The sequence below is a fragment of the Danio rerio genome, chromosome 21, assembly GCF_049306965.1.
Source record: "Danio rerio strain Tuebingen ecotype United States chromosome 21, GRCz12tu, whole genome shotgun sequence".
Taxonomy (NCBI): Eukaryota; Metazoa; Chordata; class Actinopteri; order Cypriniformes; family Danionidae; genus Danio; species Danio rerio.
The window spans coordinates 41,265,040-41,276,963 of record NC_133196.1 but is presented as its reverse complement, the minus strand read 5'-3'; the positions used below and the strand labels follow the sequence as shown (position 1 = coordinate 41,276,963).

At 35.4% G+C, this 11,924-nt stretch overlaps 2 protein-coding genes across 8 annotated transcripts in view; both read left to right on the top strand.

Moving 5' to 3' along the window:
• The first annotated feature begins 1,369 nt into the window (after window positions 1–1,369).
• Window positions 1,370–6,410, top strand: ripply1 (ripply transcriptional repressor 1). The gene is given in 4 exon segments (NM_001039108.1): window positions 1,370–1,522; window positions 1,607–1,685; window positions 3,468–3,541; window positions 5,782–6,410. Coding segments are annotated over 4 exon segments (423 nt in total). The 5' UTR covers window positions 1,370–1,454; the 3' UTR covers window positions 5,984–6,410.
• Window positions 6,411–11,539: 5,129 nt separating this feature from the next.
• The window catches only part of prrg3 (proline rich and Gla domain 3), a 46,307-nt gene continuing 45,922 nt past the window's right edge, over window positions 11,540–11,924 (top strand). For all 7 annotated transcript variants that reach the window (XR_011007947.2, XR_011007946.2, XR_011007945.2 and 4 more), the window contains exon 1: window positions 11,540–11,607. The gene's annotated coding sequence lies outside the window, so the exon portion shown is untranslated. The remainder of the gene's footprint in view (window positions 11,608–11,924) is intronic.

Here is an 11,924-nt window from a genome sequence, read left to right as displayed (position 1 = left end):
TTAACGGGCTGGAGTGCGAACGCGTGCTTTTAGACAAACAGCGCGAGATGCGCTCGGACTGACCGCGGATCAGACTTCAGTTCCGCGGGTTTTTGGTAAGTCATTCGAATGTTTGAGGTAAGCCCTGATTTCAGATCAGCTGGTGAAGGGTGAATTAGAGGAGAGGCGTCATTAGGGATCCAAAACAGCTTATTAGTATAAATAAAATAATAATATTAATTGTGTTGGTATAGCAACATCATTTTTTTAAAATAGTAGTTCTACATTTGATCATGCTCAAGTAAATAATTGCTTTGAATGACTTATTAATGCCAAAAGATTAGTTAATGCCAACATTTTTACAAACCTTTATTTTTTGTGCAGTACAAAAACTGCAGGCTTTTAGACTATTTAACTAGCATAATAAAACCAGTTCAGTGATCAGTGTGTTATTCACCTGATTGTGCACATTTTAGGTCTAACAGCAAAGGCAGAACCTTATACACGTAGTAGTTGTACAATAAGTAAATATATATAATAATAATCAATAATAATTAGTCAAAGAATAACCATTAAAAGCCTTGACACTATACATACAATTGTTAATGTAAAGAGGCTATAAAGCCATATCCTATGTAGCCTATAATAGTTTAGTGACGTTAAGTCATATATTTTTTACTTTAAAATTAGTTAAACTAATTAATGTTATGGTTTTCAGGTTACCTTTTTTCTGTGTATTGATACAAACCAAATACTTTCTAAATATGCTAACCTGAATGATAATGTACACACTTTTTTATCTTTCCCTTAAGGAAATTTACTAGTCTACAAAAACAACATGTTTACTTTATCTAGTTAATGTTAAATCATGGAAATTCACTTCGATTTTGGCTGTTTATGCTAACCATAGTATTTGTAAAACTGTAAGATGTTAAATAGCCTACAAAAGGCAAAGAATGCGCCAAAAATTAGGCCTATTTCAACATTTCACTACATGAAAACAGGGATCATTGTCGTCTCTTAATTTAATGTAGACTCGAAACCTAATAACTAACTAGCTAACTACATTAGTTATATATGGCTGCACTCCTGTGTCGCCCCCCTGTCGTCTTTCTCGCAGATGGTGTGCAAGTTTGCCCCTCCGTGTTGTTCTAAAAACCTCACGGTACCAGTTTTCTCACCCTCACGCTGGGGCGCACTGTTTACTCAACTGGAGAAGTCTTCGCACCAAAATGTCCATAGCACACTATATCCCGATCGTTTGGCAAACAGCACCAAACCCCCTCTTAAAACAACCTCGGGTCATTTGGCATCGGCTGCACCGTCCAGCTCCGCCCCCTGCAGCAGCAGCTGCATAAAAACCCCGAGAGCGACGCGCCTTCATTCATTCACTGCCCCGGTAAGGACGACGACTGACCGACCGACCGCCGGACTATTCTCTACCAGCCCGAAACAAAACGAAAAACACAGTGACGATGAATTCTGTGTGCTTTGCCACTCCTCATACTAAACATATGGGCAGTAAAATGCAGCTGACAAGCAGGTGAGTGTTCTGTTCTATTCGATTCTACTCTTTTTCTATTCTGAGATGTCCGCGTTTAAATAATTCTTTTTATTTGATCCACAGCCCAGCTTCCTTGTGGAGACCGTGGCTTGTGACCAGAAAAGATGCTCAAACCGAATGCAGAAGAACCAAGCTGGCTTGTGTGAGTAGCCTACATAATATATATATATATATTTCATATTCATTTTATTAAGCACATTTAAAGGGATAATTCCTCTTTCTCTCTCTCTTTTTTTTGTTATTGCTGATATTAGTGTACTTAATAAATATTTAAGCTTAAATATACTTAAATATATATATTTTCTTATTTTTTTCTTTTTCTGTTGAACACAAAATATATTTTGAAAAATGTTGCAAACCATTAGTAAAAAAAACAAACAGTAAAAAAATAAAACTATGGAAGTCAGTGGCTACAAGTTACAACATTCTTCAAAATATCTACTTTTGTGTTCAACAGAAGAAAAATTAACAATATATATATATATATATATATATATATATATATATATATATATATATATATATATATATATATATATATAAGTATATTATAAGCTTAATATATAAGTATATTATAAGCTTAATTTATACCAATATCAGTGATGCGGTTAGTAATATATTTATATTGAATATCTTTGCTATTTTAGCATTATTTTTTAATATTATTATTATTCAGCCCATTTTGTTCAGTATATAATATAATAAAGTGTATTTTACTAGCGTGATTAACTTTTTTAAATAAGTTCAATTAAAATCATGATATACTGATTAAATATATATGATTAAATATGAAAACTGTCAAACATTACTTAATAGGCTACTCAATCAAGACAGTAAATGAAACATACTAAACCACAAAGCCAATGCTTAAATGATATTTTTAACATGGAGAACAAGCATATGTAAAATAAATTTTGCTATTTTAAAGCTGAAATTACTTGTAAAGTAAATTTGACTCAACTGGCAGCGACTAATTTTTTTAAAAGTGTACTTAAAAAGGGTAGTTCATGCAAAAATGAACGTTTTTTTTTCATCATTTATTCATCATTGACTTTTTTCAAACCTATTTAATTGTTACAATTAGTCATTTAGCAGATGCTTCTGGCCAAAATGTTTTTTTTTGTTTGTTTGTTTAAAATAGTTTTTTAAAGAAGGTTTCTGTAGAACACAAAAGAAGACATACTGAAGAATGTTGGAAAACGTGTTACCATTGAAATCTTTAATATATGAAAAACAAATACTAAGGAAGTCAGTGATTACAGGATTCCATCATTCTTCAAAACTTCTTTATTTATGTTTAACAGAAAAAAAAAAGTTTGAAACAAGCTCGTTTTCATTTTTTGGTGAATTATCCCTTTATTTTAAATTTTTTGCATATCAATGACGTATTAAATGTATACTGACATTATACTTTCTTATTTTATACACACTATTACGTATGGGACGCTCCATCCTTTTTGGAAGGTTTTTAGCTGTGTGTGACAATTAGTGACCCGTGGGGCATTTTGGAGCATCAGCAGGTTGCTTTAAGGTGACAGACAGGCATGTGGTGAGCATTAGTGAGCATAAGGTGTTTCATTGACAGCAGCTCTAGCGCCGAGACAAACTCGGCCATATGGCACCACTGTCTGAGTGTGAACCCTGAGTCTGTGCCCAGACACGAGGTGTAGGGAAAACAGCTCTCAGCTCGCTTGCCAACATCCAAGCAGACACCTAGCTTTGAGAAAGGGAGTTGGAGGCAGTTTCCCACAAACACTTTAGCCTGACACCCCTCCATGTCACAGCTTTTCGCATCCTGCCCGGAGTGTTTTACACCCACGAAGCTGGCAGCGCTTTCACCTCATAAACACCGGACAGGAAGCATTGTTTGAGTTTGTGTTGCACGCATGTGGTCTTACACGTCTTTATTTTTTTAATTTTCCAGCCTTACTCTAGGCCAGAGGTGCCCGGTAACACTACAACAGATGGCAAAATGCAGTCTTTCCAGCACCCTGTCAGGTCAGTGCACGTTTTTCTCTGGCTTGAGCAATTGGTTTGTTTTGTAACGTGATTTTCTTTCCGGCTCTTTAAGCCTAATCTGCTCCAAATAAAGCTGTTGTGTTTGTGGAGTTTGTATGCTGCTAATTTGTAAACAACAATGTTGTGGTCTTTCTGCAGCATTTAATGATTAATTCAAAATATTTGCTCAAAACATTATTTAAATAGTTCATTCATTTATTTTCCTGTCGGCTTAGTCCCTTTATTAATCCGGGGTCGCCACAGCGGAATGAACCGCCAACTTATCCAGCAAGTTTTTTTTACGCAGCGTAGTCCTTCCAGCCGCAACCCATCGCTGGGAAACTTATTTAAATAGTTTCACTAAGAGTTTTGGTAGTGACTTTTTAAAATAAATATTCTGCAATACATTACATTTTGAAGTACAAAAACTAAACAGACTTTTGTTTTATAAAAACAAACACACACATACAAAATAATAGTAATAATAATAATAATAAATAAAAATAAGATTTTTCCCCCTTCACTTTCGTCAATTGGTGAAGTTCCTCGCCACTGTCGCCACTGGTTTACTTGGTTTGGGACTTTTGAAGCTGCACAAAGATGAATTTGCTCTTCAGTGTTTGGACTTTCAGCAGTGAAAATGAAACTACACTAAACTAAACTGAGCTTTAACTCTTAAAACTAGACTTACACAGTTTCAATTAACTAGAACTTCTATTTTAAGCTGCTTCGACACATTCTACATTGTAAAAGCGTTTTCCCTAACCGTTTATAATGAAGCAAAACTTCATGCCCTCCTCCATATGCTCTAAGGCAGTGGTTCTCAAACTGTGGTATGTGTACCACTAGTGGTACACGAGCTTCCTTGCAGTGGTACGCGGAGGAATCAAATATGTCATATGTACATGCTACAGTACATATATTTCAAAATGTATCAAAAATGATTTATATATGAATTTGACATATAATATTATACATTATATGACATTTAGCCTATATTTCTGAGGTCCAGGCAACATTTTCAGGTGTTGATGAATTGGCTACTATATGCTAATACTTTACATTTAAGTACAGCTCTTTTCTTTTTACCTTTTAAAATGAACATTACACATTTTAATTTAAATGTTGACATTTTTTTTTACATATAAGCACAGTACAGTGTTATCATTCAGACTATTTATGTTTAAAGTGGCTGACAATAATAAATATTCCCAATAAGAGGAATTAATCTGCCACGTTTTTTTACTGTACAGAGCTGTAGCTGCTTTACTGGGCGTACAGTACTACGCTACTGTATTTGGATACTGCTCATTATGGTGGTACTTGGAGAGACAATTTTTTCTGAGGTGCTTGATGAAAAAACTTTGAGAACCACTGCTCTGAGGATTACTGATAAATTATAGTACTCGTCTGGAGCTTGACTAAAAGATGTCTAATCTGTAAATATCTCAAAAACTTATTTTTGTTGTGGCCAACATGTTGAGTTAACTGGTCAAATGACTTTAAATTGTCATTTTTAAAAAGATCCCCTAATTTAAGAACACCCTTCTCTATCCATTGCTTCCAAAGAAAAATAGTTTTTCCAATTTGCAGTTTGAGATTTAGCCAAATACTGGTAACTGTGCTCAAAAATAGGTTAAACTTTAAAGTCTTTGAACTGAAAGAATATTTTCATGTAACACTTTACCAGCAATTTCCTAATGAAAAGTTTCTACAATAATACATTTATATTAAAACATGTACACGACAAATAAAGTGTGTTTAATGTTCTGTAATGACTGTATATAAAACAAAGATAGTTTAAGTATGTTTTACAACAAGACTCTTTCAGTCTTTCTGCTGCAAACTTTGCAAAAAAATTTAAACAGTGTTAACTAAAAATGGTTTAGTTTTGCTGAGAAATTGGTAGTTAATTTGACAAAGCTATTGCAAGTAACGTGTTGAATTATACATGAAATTTTTAAGAAATTGTAAAATATAAAAAGACATTGTTTGCTTAAACTTTGGAAAATAATTTTTGGAGTGTTACTTTTGTAAATAAAACCAAGACTAAAGTATTACAGAAGAAAATAAATTCTATTCCAGTCTGTTTACTTTAGAAATTCAGAAAAAAAAACTTTTTTCTTTGTAATGTTTGGTTAAATTTACCAGCAATTTCTGAATAAACATAATGAATTAAATAATTTTTTTAATTAAAAAAATTCCCCGTGTCTTTACCTTTTTCTTTTTTAATTCTTTAGGCTGTACTGGCCCAGATCGAAATCTTTCGACTACCTTTTCAGCGACGGAGAGGCTCTGCTCAGAAATTTCCCAGTGCAGGCGACCATCAACTTTTACGATGAGTCCGACAGCGAGGACGAGGAGGAAAGCTGTGATGAAGATGATGAAAGTGACGTCGAGGACTGTTTAAAACACAACAGTCACTTCACAGCTTTCAACTGAAGCCACAGCCTGCCCGTCTGTGCGAATTTGACGTCACCAGGAGGAAAGATCATAAATTTAACATTGACACCGCATCGCGCTCTATTAGAGAAGCCGTGCTATGAATAATTCAGCACACAGATGTGCTCTTTCTAAAGCACAGAAGGGTTTTACTGATTGTTTTGCACAGGAAAAATCAATGCAGATGCAGAAATGTTGAGCATGAATGTAATTCCTGTTTAAAATAGTGGAAATACAATCCCACATTGGGAAATGTAGATTCAGGTCAATCTCAGGGTTTTTCTTTTGTATATATAATTCTATTTGTATTCTCTTACTCATCCCTAACTTATGATGTACAATAATGTATATACATATATGTATTTATGGCATATTTTTTTTACTTTTGTACTTTTGATTTAAAATAAAATCTATTTAAATGAGTGCAATGATCTTGTCTATTGTGGAATTTTTGTCACCTGTATCACACTTCATATGTAGATATGAATTTGTATGAATTTATATGGTCTCTTGTACATTTTAGTATTATATACTCCTCCCGGAATGACAGTTGGGTTTAAAAGTGTGGGGTTTGCAGGGTTTCAGTGGAGCATTAACAGTCATTAATCTGATTTTGCAAACATTACGGCCTCAAGTCAGGAAACGTTTTCCTCCACCAGTAACATGTAGTGACCTGGCCACTTTTCTGCAAGAAGAATGCCTCAAAATCCATCTGGCCACTGTGCTGGACGTGTATCTGTCATTCCCAAAACTAATTGATGCTAATGAATTACTGTGGTCTAAAATCAGGCCTTTCGGTGTCATTGTCCAACACCATACTGCAATTTCCTGCTTGACTCAAATGATTACAAAATCATGCCAAATCATTATAAAAAGGTGTCTGAGTTAGAACTAAAAGCAAGTGATTTAAGGCAAATTTAACTTGTTAAAAGTTTTGAGTCACATTTAAAGTGTAATTATTGTTTCAGGGTTACCATCTGGAGGTTAAATTTTTTTCCAGTCTGATAACATTTGAAACTTCTAAAATATCTTGAAATAAATGTTGATGTTTTATGTTGTCTTCTAATTCAGTTCTGAGTAATACAGTTTCATTGTTCTTTCATTGGCTGCACGGTGGCGCAGTGGGTAGCTCATTCGCCTTACAGCAGAAAACTTGCTGGTTCGAGCCTCGGCTGGGTCAGTTGGCGTTTCTGTGTGGAGTTTGCATGTTCTCTCCGTGTCTGCGTGGGTTTCCTCCGGGTGCTCTGGTTTCCCCAACAAGTCCAAAGACGTGTGGTACAGGTGAATTAGGTAGGCTAAGTTGTCCGTGGTGTATGTGAATCAGTGTGTATGGATGTTTCCCAGTGATCGGTTGCAGCTGTGTAAAACATATGTTGGATAAGTTGGCGGTTCATTCCACTGTGGCGAACCCAGATTGATAAAGGGACAAAGCCAAAAAGAAAATTAATGAATGTTCTGTCATTGTGAAACTCAATGTAAAAAAAAAACAACAACACATATAGATGTTTTGTGGTGGCAGTCAGTGGCGCAAAAAGGGGTATGCAGTATATGCGGCGCCACACATGGGGGGCGCCATTGTGCCAAAACTATTTTTGAAATTATCTATTTTAAAAGTTTCATATATATATATTTTTTGTTAAAAATGTTTATTTAGCATTTTATACGCGTATAATATTGTATTTTATTAAATAAAGAAATCATTCCACCCCTCCCCCCATTTTTTATACCATATACATGTTTCTATGAATTCATTATGTATCATATTAATTCATCAGGCCTTTTGGTAACTTCTTTGCTCAAAACTATTTTACTTTTAGCTACAAACAAAGTTATAACATTTCAATTAAATAGAACATTTCACACAGTTTGTTTCTGTTTTTTTACACTAAACATTTGACAGTCTTTTTTATTTCACTTTTTGCAGTTTCAGTCAATTGTTCGAAATGTTCTTTTGCCCTTTAGGACTCCCATGTCTATCACTTTGTTTTGACAAATGTAGTACAAAAAGTCCAAAAGCAAGCCTAGTCAAGGTGCTATAATCATTTAGAGAGGGAAAATTAAACTGGGAAAAAATTTTTCTGGTAGTATGAGATGCATTTCTTTGCGACGTAACATGCTTAATGTAACTTCATACTATTTCAGTTGTGTTCAGAACTGCGAAACTGTATTTTTTGAAGCATATTGATATCTTTATGAAAAAATATATTTTATTTATTGATGGAAATATTTTCCACATTTTATCACTTGCCTGTTATAAAATATAGTTGGACTGAAGGGGGGCGCGCAAAAGTTGAAGCCGCATACCCATCAGTAAATGTGCAGTTGCGCCCCTGGTGCCAGTGGATAGTAATAGGTGGTGTATGACATTACAAATAGTTAAAAGGGCATTAAAAGATAGCTGCAGAAAAATTGTTTTCTTACTAATGAAATTGTGTGAATTTTGTATGAATTATAGCCATTTTCTGCCTAAACATAAAATAGTTACTTTCCTCGTGCGATCAGCCTGGATGTGTGTTTCTGACTGGTTTCTTTTTGAAGTCATTTGTGTCTTTGATGTTTTCGGACTTTATCTGTTGAGTGGAAAGCTCTGCTGTTTGTCCAGAAGAGCTTTGATAAAGGACAGCGTCCACAATGACAGTGCCCTCTTAACAAGCTCTGATCTTTAAGACCGGACCCTTCCTGTAAAGCCACAGGACAACAGAAACCAATCTCGATTTGTATGAAAATATTTAAGAGACAAGCACTTTTTATATTTAAAGACATCAAAGTAGCTTTACCAACCATGCACGGAGAAAAAAAACAATAGGACATGCAGCCAAAAATCAGATCTTTTGACAAAACAAAGCTGCCTTTTGCAGATTACAGACCTGTGATTTAACATGTCTGTTCACTGCATTAAATTAAACATCCTTTTTCTAGCTTTCATTTTGCTTTAGTTGGTGACTCTTTACTAAATGGTTCTTCAAAAATCATATTAATCCATTAAAAATGTTACACTAACAAGTCAAACAAACAAACTAAAAAAAAAACCCTTGTGATGAAAAAAGTATATTTTAGCATACACTCACCGGTCACCTCATAAGGACCTCTTTTGCCTTAATCCTTTGTGAAATAGATTCAACAAGGCACTGAAAATATTTCTCAGAGATTTTGCAGTTGCGACAGGTTTGTCGGCTGCACATGATGTGAATCTCCCATTCCTCAACATCCCAAAGGTGCTCTATTGGAGCACAGTCTGCTGACTGTGGAGGCCATTTGAGAACAGCGAACTCATTGTCATGTTTAAGAAACTAGTCTGAGATTATTCACGCTTTATAACGTGGCAATTTATCCTCCTGGAAGTAGACACGATGCTCAATTGACACAATGCTCTATTGGTACTAATGGGCCCAAAGTGTGCCAAGAAATTATCCCCCACACCATAACACCAACACCATTGATACAAGGCAGGATGGATCCATGCTTTCATGTTGTTTACCAAATTATGACTCTACCATCCGAATGACGCAGCAGAAATGGAGACTAATTCGACCAGTCAACATTTTTCCAATCTACAATTGTCCAGTTTTGGTGAACCTGTGCGAATTGTAGCCTCGGTTTCCTGTTCTTTATTGACAGGAGTGGCACCACAGGGTGGTTTTCTGCTGCTGTAGCCCATCCACCTCAAGGTTTGACGTGTTGTCCGTCTTTTAAATACCTCAGTTATAACAATACTGTTGCCGCTCACTGGATATTTTCTCTTTTTCTGACCTTTCTCTGTAAACCCTAGTGATGGTTTTGCATAAAAATGTCAGTAGATCAGCAGTTTCTGAAATACTCAGACCAGCATGTCTGGCACCAACAACCATGCCACATTCAAAGTCACTTAAATCACTTTTCTGCCTCATTCTGATGCTCGGTTTGATCTGCAGCAGATCGTCTTGACCATGTCTACATGCCTAAATGCATTGAGTTGCTGCCATGTGATTGGCAGATTAGATATTTGTATTAACAAGCAGTTGGACCAGTGATAAAAAATATAGTGGCCAGTGAGTATAAATCATGTTTTTGAATGTTTCTAAAAAGTGTCTTTTACAGGAATTATACAGTTTAGTGCAATTTGAACAGCTGATTGCATATTGTCAATAGTTAAGAACAGTTTTAATTTTTTTCTAAAGGTGTTGTTATTGTACATAAAAATCATTGTGCTTTTTGTGACCCACTTACAGTAATACAGTATTGATACATTAACCGTACAGTATTGTATGGTAATGTCATAGATCAGGGGTGTCAAACTCAATTCCTGGAGGGCTGAAGCCCTGCACAGTTTAGTTCCAACCCTGCTCCAACACACTTACCTGTAGGTTTCAAACAAGCCTGAAGGACTCAATTAGTTTGATCAGGTGTGTTTAATTAGGGTTGGAACTAAACTGTGCAGAGCTGCGGCCCTTTTGGAACTGAGTTTGACACCTGTGTCATAGATGAATATATTGTGTTTGAAATATTATCTTATGTACTGGTAACGTAAATTCACATTTTAATTGGAGTGAAATTAATTGCTGTTTTAATTGAATTATGTTATACTTAATCAAGCTCATTTCACAAATGATGAGAATATTTAAAAATGAAAATCAATGAATATTTGGAAGCCGATAAGCAGATTGTCCATTAAAGTCTTGTGGAATTAAGTTACAGTATTTACATAAGGGCTCTTTAAGAGGGGCTCTACGACATCTAGGGGGCCCACAGCGGTACTGCAGGGTGTCTATGAGTTATTTGCCTTTTTTTAGTCTATGGTTCGTTTGACCCATTGGTTTGACCTCACACAAATACTGTGTGTAAATAATACATATATAACAAAACTGATTTGTTAGACTTAACGTTACTTTAACCAAAGCTAAATGTAAAGTTCGGTCGAATGTGTTGTAACATAAGACTTACCTTTTAGCATCTGCTTGTATGGATGTACATTATATTAATGCATTTATCAGTATATCATACACATCGTTTAACTACTGTAAAAATATAGTATGCCACCGTACAAAATAACATACATACAGTATTACAGTAGTGGAAAATCCAACGGTTGGTGTAAAACAACATTTAAGACGTTTATGATTTTACAGCTCAGCCATATTTTTTTAAATGTGATTTTAAAGTTTAATTTGCTACCTTTTATGATAAAAACACCACATAGCTATATTACACACGACTATCGGTTTAGCATTATGGGTAATGCTGTCTTTTTGCACAAGGCGTGGCATCGAGAGGGACCCCTTACTCTTTCTAGTTACCATCCGCTTTCTCTTATTAAAACGACATTTGGTGGCACTCCACGACCATGACGATGAAAATAAAACATTGACGTCCAGTCATAAATACGCAACGGTTTCTAGAAACTATTTCTGATAACTGTATACGTGCGCACAAACAGACTACACTACCCAGCGTATTTGCCCCCATTCCCCAAGAAGTATGACTTTGCGTGTACGAAAAAAAAACGGGTATTCATTGGATATCCAGGGGGAATCCTCGGCTCCTATTGGTCTATTCTCATGTCAATCAAACAGCATCCGTGACTCATGTGGGTGCTCCCTCGCTGGAAACAGGGATGGAATGGACGAGCAAGTGCAACATCCTGGAAGGTGAGCTTTATTATTGTTTTCACTCTCCTCCTGACTAACAGCTGTTATCTTATAATTATCCGTGATTATATCGCTTTGTTTATATAAATGTATAGGTTTAATCACACCGAGTGCACCCCACTAAACCATATTCAGCTGCTAGTAGTCATAGTGAATATTCCTCTCATATTATTTTAGCTTGATAAATATCAATATTCACTCAGAAGTCTGTATCTGAAACTGGTTTGTTTTTAGCTAAATACAGACAGCTTCTTTTTGAGCCACAAGCTAAACTGTCAGATCGACAGACTGGATGCGTAAAGCCCAAAGTATACTTG